This window comes from Haematobia irritans, chromosome 5 (assembly GCF_050003625.1).
Source record: "Haematobia irritans isolate KBUSLIRL chromosome 5, ASM5000362v1, whole genome shotgun sequence".
Taxonomy (NCBI): domain Eukaryota; kingdom Metazoa; phylum Arthropoda; class Insecta; order Diptera; family Muscidae; genus Haematobia; species Haematobia irritans.
In genome coordinates, this window is record NC_134401.1 from 86,547,528 (window position 1) to 86,570,950 (window position 23,423).

General features: G+C 28.2%; 2 protein-coding genes across 13 annotated transcripts in view; both read right to left on the reverse strand.

Annotated features, from left to right (window-relative positions):
- The window catches only part of lola (longitudinals lacking), a 437,759-nt gene that overhangs the window by 241,868 nt on the left and 172,468 nt on the right, over window positions 1-23,423 (reverse strand). Inside the window, exon 6 of one of the 12 annotated variants that reach the window (XM_075313527.1) lies at window positions 11,838-14,586. The exons of 10 other annotated variants lie outside the window; for them this stretch is intronic. In XM_075313527.1, coding sequence (XP_075169642.1) covers window positions 13,442-14,586 — 1,145 coding nt within the window. In that variant the 3' untranslated portion in view covers window positions 11,838-13,441. Of the gene's footprint in view, window positions 1-11,837; window positions 14,587-21,503; window positions 22,836-23,423 lie in introns of those variants that run through there. One more of the 12 variants, XM_075313526.1, reaches the window with a different exon arrangement.
- LOC142241742 (uncharacterized) lies at window positions 16,794-17,502 on the reverse strand. Its single transcript, XM_075313538.1, has one exon. The coding sequence runs from the start codon at window positions 17,120-17,122 to the stop codon at window positions 16,838-16,840; it is 285 nt and encodes a 94-aa protein (XP_075169653.1). The 5' UTR covers window positions 17,123-17,502; the 3' UTR covers window positions 16,794-16,837.

The window sequence follows — 23,423 nt, forward strand, 5'->3', positions numbered from 1 at the left end:
AAGTTTTGAAGGAATTAAAAATATTTACGTTTTCAAACTAACAATTGATTGATTATTTTTGACATATAAAAAAAAATTTTAATGTTCAATAAAGAAAAGTTTTATCAATATTTGTTTAGGATTAATGCATTTATAAATAAATCCCAGAAAATTTTTACATAAATTTATCTTTTCCCCTATTTCCCTATTTTTTTTTCTTCTAAAACAAATCTAGATTTTTTTTTCGTACAAAATAAATTATAAAATTATATCAATATTTTATGTATATGTATAAATATATATATAGTATAAAGTTATAAATATATGTACTGTTTTTAACAATATATTTTTAATTATAGCTTAATAGATTTCTTCCTTTTAATATGAGTGTGTATATATATATAAACCTCTATTTTCTCGTTTTCTTCAAGTTGATTGATATTTTTATTTTTTGTTTAGTTTTATGCTGTTTTCATGGATAAGAGCGAGTTATTTTGTAGTAGTATTTCGAAGTTTGTTACTGGGGATTTTAATCATGTTTTTTTTTTTTTGGTGAATTGTACTGTTTTCACAGGTTTCTTGCTTATGCTTAAGATTGTTGTTTTTTCCGTTTTTGGTTTGATTTGTTTTAAAAACTATTTGTTATCACTTACTGGAATGTTTACGTTTACACTTGTTTTCTTATAAACTAAACTATTTCGAAGATCGATTGTGTTTGTGTTTTTTTTAGCAGTTTAAAGAGGAACTTATATGTATATTTTTAGGTCATCTTATATACTAAAATAAAATAATATTTATTTGATAATATATCGATACGTACAAAAATAAAATTAATACATTTTGGCAATCTTTGTTTTGGTGTTTTTTTTTATGTTCAATAGGTTTTCATATAACCCATATATGCCTTATGCCTGAAAAGAAAAACTGAATACCCTGAATATAGGATTAATGTCGACGATGTAATAATCTTTCATGAGCCTTGAGATTATCTTTACGATTTGTCGCATAATGGCATACTGAACATGAAAAGCTAGGTTTGGCTGCTGGTCGCACTGGACACTCATAGCGTTGATGGCGATGCAAGCAACCCTTGGTTTTATAAGATTTAAAACATTGCAGACATTGGAAACGTTTATTGGCAATATTTCCCGGTATGATCGCTGTCGCTGTAGCAGCAACGGGAGGATATAAAGAGCTATTGGGTTTAATTTGTATTGATTCCATAAGCACTACTGGAATGGGTAAAGGTTGTAGTAAACCTATAAGAGGAGAATAGAAATGGGTGGTTTGATGCTTGTTTCAGGTTTTTTTTTGTAGCATATACATTGGAATGTTTAGAATTAACATATAATTTATTTTATTTAAATCATAAGAAATATTTTACAAAGGGTATAAAAAGCCAATAAACTCGAAAAGTAAAATATAAGATTTTCATATAAAATATGCGAAAACAAAAATCTTAGTGTGAATATATCAGCTAATCTATTGGTCCAATTAAACTATTTATGAAAAATTGGAGAATTCATTAAAAAAAATAAATTACTAATATTTCTTTAAGTTACTTTTTGTAAAGATTTCAATTAATTGAATAAAAAAAAAATAATCAAAATTATCTCAAAGGCAAAATCAATTATTACATTAGTGAAAAATCCCTGGGATATTAACTGAAAACTTCAAGTAAGATTAGTACCCTGAAAGAAGACTTATTTTCGGAGGAACGAAATTTTAGACAAGCAAAGTATTCTTTTGACTCTAAAAAATATTTTCTTTAAAAGCAACCAAAAAAGTCTAGAGATAAGCAAAGCTTTCTTTTGACACTAAAAATATTTTCTTTAAAAGCAACCAAAAAAGTCTAGAGACAATCGTTGATTCGCTTATCATAAATTAGGGTTTATTTGAAAATCTTTTATAAGAAAGGAGAATTTGGTTTGTCTACAATTTCGTTCCAGAGGAAAGTATTTTTTCATTGGATTTAGTTGATTCAAATAAAACTCTATTAATTTTTCTTCCGTTTCCGTCACCTTGGTAAGAACCATTATGAAACTGAATCAAAAAATTCTATTAATTTTCGGTTTGATTCAATTAAATGGTACGAGTCTCACATTAAATTTTTAATTTAAGCTGTTACAAAATTTTTAAAAATATTAATTTTGCCAACACCCATTGCAAACAAACTCATTACAATTGAACCAATAAAATATTTTCCATGAGAACAATGTTAATAGTACACCGAAATAAGAGCTTTCTTTTCTCGTGAATGAAATTTTAGACAAACGAAGTTTTCTTTTGAAGTTCAAAAATATTCTTTAAAAACAAATAAAGTAGATTTATTTGCTCTTAATCCAAATATTTTATAACAAATGAGAATTTCGTTTCGTCTAAAATTCGTTCCGGGGGAAAGTATATGAAAATGTTTGTTATTCCCCAAAAATTATGTTGGTGATAACAATATCATAATTAAATTCTATCAGTGTTTTCAGTTGATTATTTGATTTATATTTTGATAAAAACAAAATATTTGAATGCATAATTTTGGCTACGGATTCAATGCTCCTTAATTTCTGAATTACTATTAGATTAAATTTGCTGCAGTATATAAAACCAAAATTCACTGCAAATAACATAAAACTGATTCTAATTATTCCTGGTGAGATTGCTCGTTTACGATCTATATCCGTAATCTCGGAATATCTTTTTATAGTAAGAAATCCTATACAATACTTTTCAAAATATTGTGGCAATAATAATATTTCTTAATGTATTACAGATTAGATATTATATATTGCTGAAGAAATTTAAGGGGGAAAAAACCATGAAAAATGTTTTAACTACATACTAACAGAACAAACACAATATCTTAGGAGGAAAATCCCACACATACACTTTGGAAAATATGCCACACCAAAAACAAACTTAGATTTACATAAAACAAAAAAATAGGCAAGAAGAAGAGACAAACCAAAAAAAAATGTTTTTTTTTTTTTTGGTTGACGGTAAACTTTTTTTCTCTTGGCATAAGGCATATAACAATATTAAAAAAAAAAATTTAAGAAATAGTTTTTAATATCTATATGTATGTATAATATAAATAATTCATATATAAAATATTTGGTATCATATCTAAAGGATAATTAATATCCTTTTACACTCTCTGTTTCAAAAAAAATACAACATTTAGAAGATATAGATAATCTTCTTTCTTTGAACCTGAGACGACTAGATTTTGTTGTTGTTGTGGTAATTTCTTTTAGTTTTTTTTTTTAGATTATTTGTAATATAATATTATTTTTTTTTTTTTAATATATAAAATTTTTATGCTTTTTAGACTTCTATTTTACCAAGTATTATCAATCATATAAATAAAATATCTTAAAATAAGAGGAATGTCAAAATTATAGTGAGTATCAAAAATATATATCTGATGGTAGTCCTTACAACAAAAAGTATATGATTATATATAATATAAAATCTAATAGTTATTTCAAATTGCAATCCAGCATATTAGAAGAAAATTACTTAATTAAATATTCCTGTTTATTAATAAATTAAATTGTTGTTAAATTTTATTTGGTGATTTGGAGTTTTTTTTCATATTAGAAGAAAATAAATATTTTTACGAAATTACTTAATTAAATATTCCTGTTTATTAATAAATTAAATTGTTGTTAAATTTTATTTGGTGATTTGGAGTTTTTTTTTAATTCTTTTTTATTTAAATTTTACCCGAAATATTAACATAAGGTCTTTGTACATAAATCATCATGGCTCTTTTCTCTTTGACCCTCATGACAATGCTTAAGGGGATAAAAAATCTAAATTTGAATTTTGAATATGCAAATGAATTTCTAAATTAAAAAATCAAAACAGTTTCGAATCGTATAGCATTTTATTGTATACAAAGGAATACAATATGAGACTCTGGCTTGACTGTGATCTGAATATGAAAGAAGGTAAGAAATGCTACATTAGGTTTAAAGCCTTAATATATGTGATTTCAATTGATTTAGTTCCCTGTGCTCATTTTGTTATTGTTCTCAAGCATTGGCTTGCACTCAGAAAAAATTACATGAAATGAATCTTCAAAAACAAAAACCATACAATATAGAGACCTATCAATTTATACCCTAAAAGTTATTAAATATTCATGATATTTACGGCCATTTTCATGTAGCTCCGTTAGGCTTTGACTGCCACTTAACAGAAAGTAAATTGCAAATATCTTCTCTCCGGTTAACTTTAACTGACAAATTTTCTGCAGTTAAGTTCCTAACTGGTATATGGAATACATAGGCAAGATGACAGCTATGTCCATAATACGGTTTAAAAGTTCGTTAGTTAACGGAGCACTAACGGAGCTTCATGAAAATGGGGGTTAATAATGTAAAGTAAAACGAAAATAAATTATATTTCAAATAAATTTAACTAAATCAAATTGAAATAATTTAAAATAAATCAAATTTGTATTTTATAACATACTAAAGTAATTTAAACCAAAAAATATATATTTCAATTTTGTTTAAACAAACTTTTTAATTTTAAATTTAGTTTATGTTTATTTTTAATTTAATATTAATTTAAATAAATTCAGTTTAATTTTTTTTTTATAAAAACATGATATAGTTCAATTTAATAAAACTTTATTTTTATTTTTAGTTTAAGTTAATTTTTTTAGTTAATTTTTAATATACATTTAAATAAATTGAGTTTATTTTAATTTCATTTTTATTTTTAGTTTAATTTAAATTTATTTTAATTTAAATAAATTCAGTTTAATTTTATTCATAGAAACATGCAATATATTCACCAAAAACATATATCATGATTCCTACGATCATTTCAAATTATAATTTGCATGTTAGTTTTATGGCGAATACTTTCCTTATCTTCATATGAATAATTCAAGGTAATTTACTTAAAATAATCGCTTGTGTATACTTTCGTAAAAAAACAATGAAAAAGGGCAACATTAGACATATATATTGTGGCGATCAATGACCTTAATTTCTATTGCGAAGGGCTCTGAGGTAATTGTATTTTCCATTACAATGCAATTTACCATTCTAATTAAGGTTTGAAGCAAAGTATTATTTTTTTTTTAGTGTGTAGATGAGGATGTTTTTATGTGTTTTTTTGTTTGCACCGCAAGTGTATAAAATTTACATAAAAACATTTCAAATGTGGAAAGAAAGTGAAACTAAAATAAATCCACACAAATGAAATGTAAATTTTATGCAAATTTAGTGCTAAATTAGAATATGCAAAAGCAAAACCTAAAACAATCTTATGGAGAATATAAAATATTTACAAACTGCAGAGTCAAGGAATAAATACAACGACCAGCCACCGCCTATATGAAAAAAAGAGCGAGAGAGAGAGATAGCGAGCAAGAGCAAGTACGAAACGAAAAATGCAAAATGTAATGCAAATATGCAAAAATTTCCAACGAATCAACCAGAGCAACTCACAATTCCACACAGAGAAAGAAGAGACAATGTTGAAATAAAAAATGAGCGTTGAAGAAAACATGACAAAAATACTTAATAAATATTTTGTTTTTTATTGTTATTCTTTTGTAATAAGCCGTAGTAGATGAAAAATACTATTTCGCCAGCGTCGGTGGTTTGGTAAGCATGTACAAAATTCAGTTAGAGGAGCCAAGTCAATCACAAAACAAAAAAACATTATTATTTTAAAAGTGTAATCCAGAGCGGAAGAGCTGGTGTTGTTTGTATCCAAAGGATATCAAAATATTTTGTTTTAACAAAAATTATTTTCCACAAAAAAATTAACGCAGTACAAAAAAACTAACAAATCACCAAATAAATATTTTAAAAATTATCCTTTTAAAATTACTCTTAATATGTTGTATATAAATAATTTATATGTTTTATTTAAAATTGTAAATGAGATCTTTTACTTTCCATTTAAACAAATACTTAAGATCTAAAAAAAAAATTAAAGTGTTTCAAAAAAAAAGTGGTTAAAAACACAGATATCAGCAGTGGTAATGGATAATGATCATGATCATGTTTGAAATTGAAAAGTTAATAAATATTTGGCACAAAAATTAAAATCCAAAAATATGAAAAAGGACTAATACAAAAAAACTTCATCACCTGAGTGTCTAAAAATTTAGTACAAATGAATTCATACAAAAAGTGACAATATCAACAACAAAAACATTTTGCATATTTTGTACAAAAACATTAAAAAATCCATATAATAAAATTCTAAAATATACAGTGAAACCTCTCAAACATGGACACTCTGAGAGGCGGGCACCTCTCAAAGGTGAACAATTTTTGTGAGACATTTAACTATATTAACCCATTAAAATTAACTTCTCATAAGTGAACAACTCCAAAATACGGACAAAATATAGGCGACCCTGTATGTCCATTTCCGAGAGGTTTCACTGCAATCAAATTCTAACGTATATGTTTTTCTCAATGTTTAAATGGTAATGATGATACTTTAAAAATTAAAAACTCTGCTGGAGAAAAGAGAAAAACAATTCCCAAGGGATATAAAAAAAATCGTTGGAGACTTTCGGAGATTTCATTGCAGACAATAATTTTTATAACGATTCGCCCTCAAATCTTTCAAGAGGCATACCAAGAAAATTATCATTTTGTTGAAAAGCAAATATTCTTTATAAATAGATTTGAAGTTAAGTAAATTATTGATTGCCAACTTTTTGTAAGAAAAAATAATATACAAAATTCAAACGAAAAGAACACACTAGAGGAACGGAATTCGAGACAAACTAAATTTTCTTTTGACTCTAAAAAAAAAAAATTCTTTAAAAGCTAATGAAAACCATTAAAAGGATTCTTTGAATCGTTTATCATAAATTTGGTTTGAAAATATTTGAAAAAGAAAATAATTTCATTTCATTTGTCAAAAATTTCCCGTTCCCGGGGAAAATAGTTTCTCTTTGGGTGCATGGACCTTGAAAATCACAAAATTGGATATTAATTATTTTTGCCAATATCGTCACAATTTAAAAAATTTTACTTTTTTGTTCCTGCCAATATTATTATTAACCACTTTTCTTTAAAATTTTACTTTTTACATAATTTGAAAAATAATTTAAACTGTTTCCATTTGTGATTGCAAAGTACTTTGGATTTTCACAGCCAATGGCAGGAATTCACGTTGCATTTTAGCAAAATGCGTTTTTATGTGTTTCGTTAAATTATCACTACGTTTGGCAGCATAATTACACGAAGGACACTGAAATACAGGACGTTCAGCCGTAAAACGACACTCAAAACGACGATGACGGGATAATGATTTGCGTGTCTTATACGATTTACCACATTGATCACAAGAGTGCTGGTACCACGTTAAGACAAAACCTAAAATTTAAATGAAAAAAAAAAAAAACAAAGGAGCCAATATCCACATAGATGGAGGGGATGGATGACATGATAGATTTGAGGTGGGTAGGGGAAAAGACACATAAAAAAAAATAATACAATAAACACAAATGTGGAAAGAGCATGAGAAGAGAGAGAGAGAGAGATAGGAAATGTATTTAAATGAAAATGAAAAATAAGCAGGATCGTAGTGATGGCAAACCCAATGGAGAGCGAGCGAGGGCATATGACAGTAGTAGGCACATAGGACAACGAGAGCATTACCATCATATAAACGATCACAATAAAATGTTGGGTGGAAGAGTCGAGAGAGAGAGAAAAAGAAAACAAATTGTGATATGATGAGTATTTTTAGATTATAGATATATGATATGAGCTTATTTTACATGAGAACAAAGAGAAAACGGATACATGGAGAATAATGGAGAGAGAAAGAGCAAAAGAATATGAAGATGAATATGAGAATACGGCAACAATGAAGAGAAAAACGTCAAACGCTTGGAAATCGTTAGAACTACATTAAATATAAACTACAAAATAATAAAATATTTATACATAAAAAAATAAATCGAATTAATAAATAAAAAAATTATTTTAAAAATTACGTGCATTTTTCAAAAGTAATTTATTTTTTTTTTTCTAAAGAAATTCCTAAAAAACTGAGTTGACGAGAATAGAAAATTATGGGTTTTAATTAAAAGAAAAATAAACATAAAACGAAAATAAAATGTATTAACAATTGTTTTAAATTTTGGCAAATTATATCAATATTTAATTTAAAAAAAAAAATCTTAAAAATGCACTTATGTATATTATCCTCTTTTTTTTATAGAAACTTTTTTTATATTATTTATATAATAAAAGCAAAACACCACAGACACATATAGAAGAAATAAGAAAATTATAGAAAATAGATTGTTTTTGGGTGGTGCTGAAAATATTTTGTTTTTTTGTTTTTATAAATATATAAGTTTTGATTTAAAACTAAATTTTGCAAAAGTTTTTTTTTTTGTATTTTATTTTATATATAAAATAAGACAGATGTTAAATTAATGCTATCCAGTAAATTAAAAACATTTATATATAAGATATATAATATAATAGTATTTTGTTTCATTTAAATGCTCACATGAGAGAACACTCAACCCAGTTGATAGTAGAAGTTTACAAGGCACACACACACGCATACACATATTGATTGACATGACACAATGTATGTTTTCTCTGTACTCATTTTTTGTTTGTTTGAGGGGGAGTAGGAAATTGTTGTCAAGAAGCTTTTTTGGCGGAAGTGAAGGACTAGTAGTAGTAGTAGTAGATAAAGTGATGGTAGTAGTAGTAGTGGTAGTAGACTACATGTGTACGAAGGATCTAAAAGAGATTTAGTTATAAAAATAGGTTAGAATAAAAAAATACATTTTTTTTTGGAATTTTGAAAGCAGAGAAACCAAAACAAAAAGGAAACCGAAAAATATGCAAAGAAAATAAAATACAAAAAAAAACAAAAACAAATAAAGTTAAAAAGTTTGTATTCAATAAAAAAACATTTTAAAATTTTTCTATTAATAAACAGCCCCGATTTCATCAATTTTGTAATATATGTACTGGAATTTTTAGGTGATTTCGTTTCAACCAACTAATGAAAATATTTTACTACTAATTAAGATATTTTACAATCAATAATTGTTTATTATTCTCCCAAATGATATTTTTTACAAAAAAAAATATATGTTTTTGCCTTAAATCGAATGTATATTTGCAAATAAAGCTTTATATTTGTAAATAAAGCTAAAGGCCTTGGCAGCCAATGCTACTTTTCTCTTTTTATCATACATTTACTGTATGATTCAAATAAACAATAAGTAAATTTGCCAATAAAGAATATTTTATATTTTTATATTTATCCCGTTAACATTTAAGAAATTGGTCAAATTAATTTATAATTTAAATAAAATAATCTTTTATTCTATTAAAAATTTAATCAATCCTAATAATTTGTATTTAATTTTCGATCCAATGAAAAAATTAATAAAATAACTGCAAATAGGATATTTCTGAGTGTTTGTATTCGTTTTTGGGAAAATTTTCAAGTTGGTTTAACGTCGACTTTGGTCATTCATCACGTTTTCAAGAAAACTGCAAATAACCAAATTTATTTTCAATTAAAATTTTAATAGAATTTGTGGGTACATTATTCTGTAGACTTTGATATGGTTTTAATCAAACCAAAAGTCCATTACAAATTAATTGAATCGATTAATTATTTTTTTAAATATTGTCAAGAGAATTTTTTTAATTTTTTTTTTTTTTTTTTTTTTTGACAGAAACGAAATCACCGCAAATTAAAGAGAGTTTCTCTGTTCTTAAAAAAAAATAATGTTATATTGAAATAATAATAATGGAAAAACAATATCTGTTTGCCAAAATGCGTTTTTTTATGTGATCAAAAGGATCAGAATTTAAAAAAAAATAATAAAGAAAGAAATAAAAACACTGCTTTGTTTTTTTCCAAGTGGCTGAAAATATAGTAAACAAAATACATTTCATATTGCGGCAGATTATTATGTTTTTTTTTTTTGAAAAAGATCCTGAAAAATAAAAAAGAATAGATGAATATGTGTATACTGAAAGTAAGTGTATCGTTTGCAAACTTTTTTCTTTTCACTTTAAATAAATACACATGTTTGGTTTTTTTTTTAGTTTTTTCGTTTTTTTTTCTATTATTATTTTTAATATCATTTTGTTTTCATGTAGATATATATAGTGTAAATTTACATTAAAATGTTTTAAGAATATTAAGAAATTTATATAAAAATCATGTCTTTTAAGTTAATTGCCTTAAAACCCTATTGTTAAGATATAATTGTTAAAATTTATTTCTTAAAATAAAACAAAGATCATTGCCCCAAGAAATACCAAAAAAAGGAAATGAAATTGATTTTGAAAATTTTGTGGGTCTTTGAGGTTTGTAGTTCAATAGATCCATCGAAAATTATAAAAGTAGGTTAAAATGGTTTGAAAAAAATCAAAACGAAATGTTTGTGAAATCTTGATAGATGTAGGCCCATTTTAGCCGATCCTTTTCCTTATTAAAAATTACCAGTAAAAGGAAACTGGTGTAGGAGTGGAAAGGCTTAATTTTTGGAAAAAAAGAAAAACAAAATCGATACAATTAAATATAGGAAACTCGTCTTTGAAATTCAAAATCTAATATCCATCTTGATTTAAAGTTTTTTTTTTTTAATAAATTGATTGACGTTTAATACAAAAATATTACACTAAAAATATAAAGGACTAATTTTGATACGACAATATTCTAATTTAAGTAACAATTTTAAATTGATTTAAAAATTTTTTCTTTGAATTTATATGATACTGGATAAGATTGAAAGATCCAGTAAAATAAAAATATAAAGGACTAATTTTGATACGACAATATTTTAATTTAAGTAACAATTTTAAATTGATTTATAGTTTTTTCTTTGAATTTATATGATACTGGATAAGATTGAAAGATTGAAATAGAAATTATGTAGAAAAATCCAAAATTCAATAAATGAATTTTTTATCCCAATATTAACTATCATATATTAGACCTTGACTTTAGATACAGATTTTTAAATTTTTAATAGATAAAGACTATCACACATGTTCGGATATCTACCACAATTCCATTTTTATATTTTGAATTCCACGTTTTAACATTTATTGAAACATTTGGAAAATACTACACCCAGAATCGAACAGCACTTATGGATAAGAAAAAATTCACCATAAATCGTACCTAACTCAACTGGCCCCTTCACATCATCATGGTCGGAATCCACTAAAAGTGGAATTGAAATCACTTTCTTTTATACGGCACATGACAGTTTAAATATAGTTAAAGTGGGTTTTGGAAGTGTAATGTGAATGAGGCATTAAGATCGAAATCTTTGGATTCAAGACAATTTGTTTTGCGTTCAGCTACAAGAAGGCGAATACACACATGTTCCACAAACATTTCATATGGTAATAAAATTTTCGGTAACATTGAAAATTATATATTTTATAAATATTTATATTGAAATTTAGCAGGGGCTTAAAAATAATTGAATTAACTCTGAGCTATGGTGACAAAAATGTTGAAAGTTCAAAAAGTTGTTAGGAAAGAGTAATTTTTTTTTTAAATATAGAAATAAAAATTAATTTATTCCATTAACAAGGCAATGATCTTATTGAGTATACTGATGAAATGACCCTTAAATAAAAGTTAAAAGATATTATTACAAAAATGGGTTTTCACTCATTGCTATAACAATATTACAAATGCATTAAGGGTCCTTATAAATGCTAATGAACTTCAAAAGCCTTCATTTAAATTATATTATGTGTATATGCTTATGGAGTAAAAAAAATAAATAGTTTTTTTCTCATAAATACAAGTTATGAGAATTATTTCGAGGCTGGAGAAACAGAAAATAAAAAATGTATAGCTTTTATATTATTGTATTTTAAATATTTATTTAATACTTGTTTGTTTTTAAGTTTAAAATAAGAAAATAATAAATACAATTAAAATAATGGTTATGTTTAAAAAAAAGTGGTATATATGATAATTATTACAATTGTTATATATTAAATTTGTTTGGTTTTTTTTAAATATTTTTTTTTGTAACATACATTTATGCAGAGAAATTCGTTGTTGTAATAAAAATTTTGAATTTTTTTTTGTTTCATTTTTTAGTATACAATAAATATAACACAATATTACAAATATTTTTTTGTTTTTTGTTGAGATTGACACAAACATTGAGTTTTCAAACACAGGCAAGTTTGGATTTGTAGGTTTTTGTTTTTTAGTTTATAAATACACATATACATAAACCTATATATTCTCGTATTGATTTTTTGTTATTGTACATTACTATCTATATAAAATTATTAATTTCTTTGGATATCACTAAATTGTTAAAAAAAATTGAGTATTTTTTGGAATGTGTTTTTTTTTTAATTATTTGGTTTACACTTATCAACCATGCTTTATAATGTGATGAAGTTAAAACAAAAATAATACAAAAATAGGAGAGGAAATCTATTATTTTATATATTTTATTATTTTGCTGGCGCCCAAATTGGGAGCAATTCTGTGCACAAGTTGAATGATTTTGAAATTTAATTTTAGAATAACACAATTCAATCGCAAAATAAATTAATCCAAATTTATATATTTTTTTTTATTTCAAACAAAAAATAATGTTTAAAAGTTATTTGTTACGTCATTGGTAAATTGTATTTATAAAACAAATAGATATCGAATCAAAACTTTATTTTTGTGGTTATTTCATCACATCATTATCATTCTCCCTCTCTCTTTTGATTATTTTTTTATTGTATAATCTTAAGGATTTTTTATTCTAAACAAAAAAAAACTTGCAATCACATTAAATGAATGTTTGATAAATATTTTTTGTGCATGCCTTTTAAAATTAAATTAATTTTCTTGTTAATTATAACAAAATTATTGTGTAATTTAAATAAAAGTAATAAATTAAAAATAAATTATATATGAAAAAATAAAAATATTTGGAATGTTTGTTTTGCTTTTTTCATGTTAGGGAATAGGGGGGGAGGACATACATAGTAACATAAAGAGATCTCAATTTGTTTGTAATTTTCGAAAAAATAAATAAATTCGAAACAAAATACATATATATTTTTTGGTTGTTTCTTTGTAAATAAATTAAATTAAATAAAATTAAAAATGATGGTTTTGAGACATAATAAAACACATTGCGGTTTCATTACATTACAAAAACCAATGCATTACATTGGGGGCGGGGTGGAAATGTAAGGTGACCACATTACTCACCCATGAGACCTAAATTGTTTTCTTTAATTAAAAAAGAAGCCATATGGAGTATTCAAAATCAAATATTAAGATATTGTAGTCTTGACAAAAAAAAATAAATTAATTAAACATAAAATACAAAAATATTTAATGCTAAATTATAGTGTGTGTATATATATAAAAGGTAAGTAAATAAATCTTTTTTTGGTTTTTATAAAATTTTGGTTTCGTACGATTTTGTTTTGTTTTTTCAGTTGTTGTTATAAGCAAATGGCATAGTATTCATCAGGCGCTCCTTGAGCAGGGAATTCGATATGAGTTGTAAGCTTAGCTTCATCTTCCATTCATCGTCCAACATATTCATGGCAGCTGCTTTACTAGGAGTCAATGGCTCACTTTTGACAATGGGAGCTGATGACGTCGTGGTAGTTGTCGCCGCTACTGACGACACCGATACCGACGACGCTGCTCCCAATGGCTCATTAGGGTCTTTAGTGCCACCAATTCCGGGTGGGTTTATCAAATTTTCTTGTTGCTGATGTTCAGCATTATCATTGGCTTGAATAACCCCTTCCATTGGCGAAGGATGAGAGTTGGCTTGTGCATTAGCCTCTGTAGCATTATCATGGGAGGCGGCTTTGTGAAGATTCGTTGCCTTCGCTGAAGCTGAGGCTGTAGCCGCTGCATGGGCAGCTGCAGCTGCTGCAGCAGCTTCCAATAAAATTTTCGCATCTTTCTCTTCTACATGAGCAGCAGCTGCTGATATGGCAGTTATAGCCCCGGTCAAGCCATATGTAGGCATGGGCATTATATGGGCTGGCGGTATGGGTGAGGTTCCTGCTGTACCACCGCCATTACAATCACTGCCACTATCACCGCTTGTTATATGAGAGGGACTTGATCCACCTCCTCCGCCATTCAGTTGATTAAGATGATGTTGCTGCAAATGCAAATTTGTGGCCGATAATTTATGCTCATGTTCATAGTTATCCTTACGCATAGTCAAATTCTCAGGCATGGGACTATGGCCACGGATCTCCTCATTGCCATCTTTTTTCAAAAGACCTCCTGCCGGAGACATTGAGGCTCCAGTGCGATTTCCTGTTGTCTGTTGGGCAATGTCCATCGGTATACCATGTTTCGAGGTCAAATGACGGACCATGTGGTATTTGCGGCGAAAACGTGATGGACACAAATCACAACTGAATCGAGGTGGTATTCCAATGCATTCATCGCGCATATGGCGTTGCAAATGACGCTTGCGCAAATAGGATTTGCCACAAACAGCACAAGCAAAACGTTCGCCAAAACCGCTAATGCTATGATTACCGCCAGCCGTTAAATTTAAAATGTTACCATCCTCCATTAGAGTTTGGGAGAAATTATATGACATGTCTGGGGGGTGGGTGGTGTGGATTAATAGACAATAAGTAATAAAATATGATATGATATGTATGTACACATTAGTAATGATGGTGGAAAATGAATTATGGTGGGATAAGTTTCAAAATTTATGATGTGAATGGTGAGTATGGTGAGTTACAAATTTTGATTGTTATGATGAATTTGATGATGATGATGAATGATGATGTTGGATTATTGTGATTGGTTACACCACATTTGTTGATGGTAGTGGGAAGTAGTGATGCACATTATAGCCAATTCAGGATATCCACACAACATCATGATGATGCAAGGATGTTTGGATGATTGATTTGGTGGTGTTGATGGTGATTGGTTGGTTATTCATAACATTTTTGGGGTGAGGTTAATGTTTTTAGAGGGCACACACACAAACACACAGATAGAAGGACACACAAATGATAATGAAATGAAAAGAAAAAAAGAAAACGAAAAATCGTGTAAATTATAATAAACCAAAATTATTTGTGTGAATGATGATTTTATGGTTCATCGATCTTTTCCTTAACAACTAAATTATATATGTACGATGTTATAACGCTTATAGATATTAAAAAAAAAAACATTTTTGTATGTTTTATTTTTATTTTAAGAAAAGGAAATCTATGAAAACTACAAAATTAAAAACAATAAACATTAATAGCAAAATGAAGACAATTTTAGGCTGGTGGTAACAAAGAGAGGTAATGGTTAGCGAGGTCTTTGAATGTAGAGAAAACACACAATGCATCAATGCTTTTCTATTGATTGGGAGAAATTTGTGTATTCTTTCTCAAAGAATGAAATCTCTACCTCACGAATTTTATATAATTCAATTTTAAAATGTATTTGTTCATAACATTAAACTTTCACTAGAGAAGACTGGCGCCCAACTTGAAAGTGTCCCGAGTGGGGGTCCCGAGTTGAAAGAACTTTTAATGCCAAACTTATAACTGATCAGTATTTCGATTAATTGCGGCGAAATGCTTTTTATCCCTCCGAAAATCATTCGCTCCTGGGCAGATCACGATTTTTTATAATTTAATTTTTCGTAAATTTTTACTAGAGAGGAATAGCGCCCAACTTATATCAACAACTTTAAACCAATTGAAGGCATAATTTAGGATTTCTTCTCGGGTGGAAATTGAACATTTGGATCCCAAACTGGAAGAAGTGAGGCTTCAAAATTTGAAAATCTCTAGTATTTTAGGCATCCAGCTTCAAACATTTGCCTACCATCTTGAAAGAACTTCTGCCGCACAATTATCAAGAACTTTTGGCGCCCAATCGAGAAACCAATCGGGGCGCCCAATTTGATAGAACTGTTCGCATGAATTGTTTGAAAGATAGTCATGGCAATATACAGACATAACCCATGAGATATCGATATCGATAATTGTAGTAATTGTTTAATTAAATTTTAATTAATTGAAATAGTTGTTTAACGGCCATTTTCATGTAGCTCCGTTAGGCTTTAACTGCCAGTTAACAGAAATTAAATTGCAAATATCTTCTCTCCGGTCAACTTTAACCCTTATACTACGTTGGGGTCATTTGATGACCCATGTCGCTCCTAACTGGCATACGGAATATATACGCAAGATGACAGATATGTTCATAATGCGGTTCAAAAGTTCGTTAGCTAACGTAGCACTAACGGAGCTTCATGAAAATGGGGGTAAAAATGTAATGATACCAAAACAATTTTTTTAAACAACTGATTTAGTTAATTTTTTTGAATTATTCTTTTACTTAATTGAATTGGATTTTTCTTTAGTGGAATTTTGTATTAAGTTAAATTTTTTTTTCATCAAATAAATTTAAAAAAGGTTTGAAACAAAAGGCTAACGCTCAACTGAAAGCAATCGATTTCATTATACGCTACACAAAAATTCCCTTTCTTCAGTGTAACACCAACTCTAGCCTTCATTTTACTAAAGATTATTGTAAAGAAAACATCTAAAACTCTAAATTACAAAAATAAACAAAAATACCAAAGAAATTTCTAATTACAAAACTACAAAATACTAGCAATTAAAACATTTGAAAAAAACTAATGTAAAAATAGAAAAACATTCATATAAAAAATAATGTGTATGCTAAATAAAACAAATATTTTTTTTAAACAAAATTATTAAAATACACAAAATTTAAATAAAAGAAATATATTTATAATATTTTTCATTGTTGGTCTTTTTTTCTTATACAAAATCTTAGCATCTAAATATAAGTGAGAAGAAAAAAATTATTCCTTATGCATGCGCTCGCTATGTTTGCGCAATGTACTCAAATAATAAAATGGCAATGAACACAATTCACATATATGCCTAGGTTCCTTATGGCATTCAACTCGCCGATGTCGCAAAAGGCTGCTATATGTTTGATACGATTTATTAGGACATTTGTCACATACAAATTTAGCTAAAGGATTCGTGGGTCGTAGTGATGAGGACAATGATCCTGATGACGAAGATGGGTATGAAGAAGATGTCGGTGGTGTTAGAGCTGTTATGGCATAGACATTACCCATTTGGGGTGATAATGATGATGACGGTGTTGGTATTGGTGAACTTTGCTTAAAATTTAAAGATTTATTAATACGCCTTGATTTCCTACCGCTAGAAATTGAACTGATATTTGCCGATAGGTTGAGGCTATATCTGGTCTGATTTTTTATGGGACTTTGATATACAGGTGCTGATTGATTTGTACCCAATATTAATAATGCTTGGGGATCATGAAATACTGGATGAGTGGTAACAGCTCCTAAAATTGTAAATTATCAATGAATTTAGGATGGTTCCCGTAGGATTCGCCAACCACAAATGTAGGGAGATGAAAAAGTTTTATGAATGAATGATTATGATTTAGGATGTTTTTGTTTGTGTGTATCCAATTGGAAGATAAGAAATGGAAAAAGAGAATATAAGAAAAAAATAGCATACATGTAATAATGTAGTATTTTTTTAGATGAAAAAAATATTATGACTTGATTCATATATAGACAATCCCATAACTTAAATAAAAAAATATTATATACTTCTTAAAATTTTTTTTTGAAATAAAAATAATATCTATGTGTGAAATAACAAGATCATCGTTATAATTTTTTATTTAATGTTTTTTTTTTTTTTATAAATTTATTGTTTTAATTTTTTTTATTTTTTAAATACATAGTATATCATATATACATACTCAAAAAATAATAACAAATCGAAAAAAAATATTTTAAAAAAGTTCCTTTTATCTTTTTAAAAGAGATCTTTGTCCAATATTTCGTTTCGGATTAAAATTATTATTTTTTGTGTGTACGAGGTCCGTTCAACAGAAATGGAAACATTTTTAATATTTGTTCTCTTATTATTAGCTTAAATTTGGAAGCATTCCCTCTCAGATTAAATAAACTTAAAACGGGTTTTTTTCATGTCAGTCTTCATTGTTAAGATAAGAAACAACCGTAAGACCAAGTGGAAAGAGATCATAAATCTCCACATCATGCACTCAAAGAAAAAGGTTCAATAAGATTATCATTATGAAACAATGAAGTTTCATTTATAATATTTCGTTGCTTAATAGAAAATCTATCATTATTAAAATATTAAGACGACGTTCGGGTGAATTTCGTTCGTATTCCTCAAACATTTACTGTTGGAAAAATTTTGTAATATTAAAGAAAATGTACATTGGCTTAATGAAAATGTTTCAGTGCATTGATGAAATTTTTCATTGATAATATTTTATAGATTTTTTTTTCCTTATAAAGTTTTTGGAGAATAAAAACGTTTGTAATATTAGCGAAATTTCTCATTAAACCAAAGATAAACCCTCAACATCGCAAGTATAATGCAACTTTTCGTTATTGTAATGAAATTTTTGTTCCTGGTCACTATGAAACAATACTTAGTTTTATCATTTTTAGTTAAATCATCATCATAAAATTTAATGCAATCTCTAATTCTCTAAACTTTTCTCATAACCGTTGTTCACATTAAAAACGTTCAACCATATTCCTATAGAACAAATCTCGTACACATTTAGAGAGTCTAACAACAACAAAATCTAAATTTATTGGTAATTTAATCACCAACTACTAATTACACAAATACAGCACATTGTTTTGTTTTTTTTTTTTTTTAATAAACGAATATTAAAAATTTCTATATATTCATATATTTTTATATATACATAACAATACAAAAGTTTACAGTTTAAATTTAATTTTGGCATATATAAGTTACAAAATTTTGGAGGAAAATGAAACAACGCTCACTCTTCTGCTACACTTTTAGATAGTAAGACCGTATTTTGAAAATAATAAATTTTTAAAATAATCTAAAGCAACATGTTGGAAGGGTTAATGAAAATTCTATTAAAATAGATGAGCCCCAAAAAGGAAAATGCAACTCTATTTTGATTTCATAATTATTTAAATTATATAGAATGTTAATTATAAAGAAAATATTTAAAATCTTTCTATTGATTCTTTCGAAATGTATTTGTGAAACTAATAAGACCAAGAGGAATTTGTAAATGTTTTTTTTTTTTTTGAAATTTTTACAATATCTTTTCATTACATGTTATGAAAAGTGGCACCCAACGTGGACGAAATATGACATTGAGAACTATAGTTAAGCATTTGAAAGAAATTTTGGTATTAGAAATAATCATAATTGTTCGAAAAATGGTTGTTAGGTACTATATAGCTCAAAAAGGCATGTTGGCTTAGGGGAAAGTGGCGCCCAACGCAGACTAGTTGTGTTATCTCATTGTTATATATAATTTAGGCATCAGGGGGATATTAAGATAATACACTAAATATTTCAATTGCCACATCGATTTGTTCAGAAATTAATTTGCCATTTCTTTTAATTGGCGCCCAACGTATTTATTATTATTTTTTCACCATGCCGTAAATGTATGAGAAAAAAGAAAGCATTGGCTGCTATGAAATTAAATTATTTATGACTTCACATTTTTGTGAACTAGTAGGTGGGTCATACAATGCTAATGGGCCTTGGAGTGGTGCCCAACGCTATTTACTAATAACATACAAATTTTGCTAATAATCGGAAATTAAAAAAAAAGCTTTTATATTTTCTTGCAAGCAAATATAAACAAATGTTTCAATAATTGGAAGAAAATATTTTTTAGATTGCTTTTTGCGAATTATTAAATTCCCTTTGGGGGTTAAATACACAGATGGAACAGATAAGGAAAGCTAGTGTTTTGCCAGATAAGACAATATTCGGGGGCACTTGGTGAATAAGATTTAATTTTTTTTATTATTAAAAGCTTCATTCGATAGTGTTTAGAGGTATACATAAGGGAATTTTCGAAACACTAAATTTTGTAAATGAAAGTTTACAGGCGCGTAAAATACTAGGTCTTCAAAAGCAATTTTTTATTTAATATAATTTTTAATTATTATTGGATTATAATTTCTAGAGCAAAGCTTTATATTTTCAAAATAGCGAAATAAATTTCAAAACAGGGGAAACTCTAAATTTTTAGTATTTAGTTTTTGGGGATAAGGCAAACTACTACAGTCAAATACAACTAAACAACATGTTGCTTATGTTCACAAGAAAATATTTTTTAAAATAAAATATTATATATAAAAGAAGATATTTTAATTTTAAAATAAAAGCTTCGTTGTGATATTCATTAATAATATTTCAAACCTCACGTATTTCATAGATCCCGTTTACTATTCGAGAACGACATTATGCATTACTTTGGCATGTTGCACTAATGAACTGCGATAATAATATTTGGCTTGGCACACTTGACATGAGAACGATGGTTCGCGACCGCATTCAACACGTCTATGACGGCTTAAATTGCAACGCATAGTATATGATTTGAAGCAGTGTGGGCAGGTAAAAGGTTTATTAGTATTATCGCGTTGTTTTGAATTTGATTTTTTGGAACTGGATCTGTTCTTAGAACGTCGTGATGGTTGCACATCGACCTCATGTAAAACCCCCGCCGACAATGATGACGAAGTACTTGCTGATGGATAAATATCAGGAATAACCTTTAAATGCTCTGGACCTTCTGGATTGGATTTCACCAACACCAATTCAGGTTTATGAATGGAGAGTAACACATTCGAGAGTTTGATGTCACCACTAAGGGCATATGAAGGCTCCTCAAAGAGATCCTTTCGCAGTGAAATTTTCAATTCTTTTGGCCCAGCCATAGTATAGAATTCAAAGTGATGTAAAATGAATGAATAGTTGTTGCAATATGCAGAATTTGTTACAGTTGTTAGTATATTCACACAAACATATGGGGGGAAAGAAATAAAATATGTAAAATTATGAATATTTAACTCGAAACATACACAGACAGGAAGACAGAGAGAGAGAGAGATACAATTAATGGTGAGAAAATGAAAAAACCAAGAAGCTAAAAAGAGCAGATTCACTACTTTACAAATGTTTCAAAATATAATTTAACCAAAAGAACAAAATAAATAATTCAAAAATACATAATGTATCCACAAAAGCAAGCATAGGATGGAGCGTTATTTCAAAAGGTCAACAAAATATTTTGTGTTTTGTTTTTACATTTCTTCGATTTTTTTTTTTCAAGATTAATTTTAAGTCTAGCTATTTTAGCAACAATTATATACATAAAACAAAAATATTGCAATCCTTAGGTTTTTGTGAAATATGTAATAAATTAAAATTATTATAAACAGGAACAACAATGATAGTTTCGCCTAGTGCCTTATCGAAGGACCAAAAAATATATATACACACATATATATATATATATTTTTTTTTTAAATTTTGTCTCCTGGTGGTTATATAGCACAAGTATGTTAATATTTATTAAAAAAATATATCATAAAAGCTTTACAAATCTTTTTAAATGTTGCAGCAACATCACATAGAAAAGTGGCGCCCAACGTGGTGGAGTGAAATTTCCAAACAAGCGATTTACACTTTACATTTTTTTATTATGTATTCCATGTTTTTGACGCATATGCAATTTTAAATCGTATTTCCATGAACATGAAAATGTACAAAATTCACACTGGAATACGGTGGCATTTACTTTCTTTGGCACTGTATTTAATGTGGAAGAACTCGTCGCACTACCACCAGTTCCCATTGAAGGTGAGGAAGTTCCTCCACTTGGCACATGACTACCACCAAGCGATTTCAAACTACCGACTACAGCAGAAGCATTTACCCCACCGGAAGAACTATTAGTGACAAGTTTATTACTAGAGGATGCATTTTTCGTATTGCTGACATGAGGCAACAACATTGTGGAACCCAAAAGATTGGCCAATTGATAGGATGCAGCTGCGGCTGCAGCCACTGATATTTGACAATCATTGCAATTTTCCGAGGGACAACAATGCGAAGAGGTGTTGGTGGAAGAGGAACATGATTTTTTCAAAGTACCGTGGGAGTGAGGATGTTGCTGCTGGTGATGGTGATGCCGACTAGAGGATGTAATAGAAACACCTCCTGTAGTTCCTGAAAGAGTTTCTAAACTAACTACACCCAAACCACCAACAGATCCACCACTTCCTCCTCCACTAATATTGGGATTTACTCCCATCAGTCTACCACTACTACTAGTACTACTACCAAATGCCTCTGCAGCACCTAAGGTTCCACAATTACTCGAACAAATTACTGAGGACGAGGATGGGATGGGAACATTTAGATTTACTTGATTTAAAGGCGAAGACGATGCCGAGCTCAATCCCGATACTTGATGGCATCTTTGACTATGATGTTGTTGTGATTGATTGCCTGCTGTATTACAACATTTATAGATTTTATGAATGCTTAATTCCTGATCGTATAATTCCGCTGTTGGACAATCCAAACTATTGCGGCTATGAGAGGAGCGTGGGGTATTCAGACATGAAGCACCAACTGCCGTGCTACTCTGAAGACTCAACGATGTTGCTGCAACATTTTGATTTTTTGTATTACTACAATTATGGCTAGGATTGTTGCTAATGCTGATTAAATTGCTAAGACTATTATTGCTGGTATTAATATTATCAATAAGGTTGCTCTTGTTGCTGCTGTTGGTGGGGGTGATTGTATTATTAAGGATGTTATTATTGGTGGAATTGTTGCTGCTGCAGCTACTGCTATTGTTGCCAAGATTACTGGATATGTTGAGCCCACTGCTATTTTTTTGCTGGGAGCTGGCAGCAGCTATAACAGCGGCTGCTGCTGATGCTATATTATACAATGTCCGCAAATCTGCAAAAACAAAGCCATGATGGAGAAAATGGATGCTAATTTTTCTTTTTGTTGCTTTTGTTTGTATATTTTTCTAATTAAATCGATAGATTATGTTTTTGTTTGACAATAAATTGTGTTTTCGGAAATTCAAAGCAAAAACAAAAATTTATGTACACATGGGAAACTAAACACGCATAGGTTTCATAACAAACAGAAACCAAGAATGAGGCGAAAAATGGAGTAATATAACAGAAACGTAAATCGAAAATTTTTAAAGTGTTATGGTGGGGGGATGGCATCAAGTTTTTTTTTTGGATACTAGAGCGGGAGGGCAAATGGATAACACCAGGAAGAAACTAAAACTGGAGATTAACAAATTATTCCGAAAACCAAAAATTATATAAAATGACAAAATAAATCCCCTCTTTTGCTTTCGAAATTGCCATTCCAGTTGATGTTTTTTACTTTGTAATCCATGCGCCTAAAAGTAGACCTGAACCTTTTCAATATTTTTTGTTATGCCTAAAAGTATACCTCAAAAGTTTTGAACAAACCAAACCATTCCCTAAATTCATTCATTCCAATAGAAGTACATAAAAAAAAACA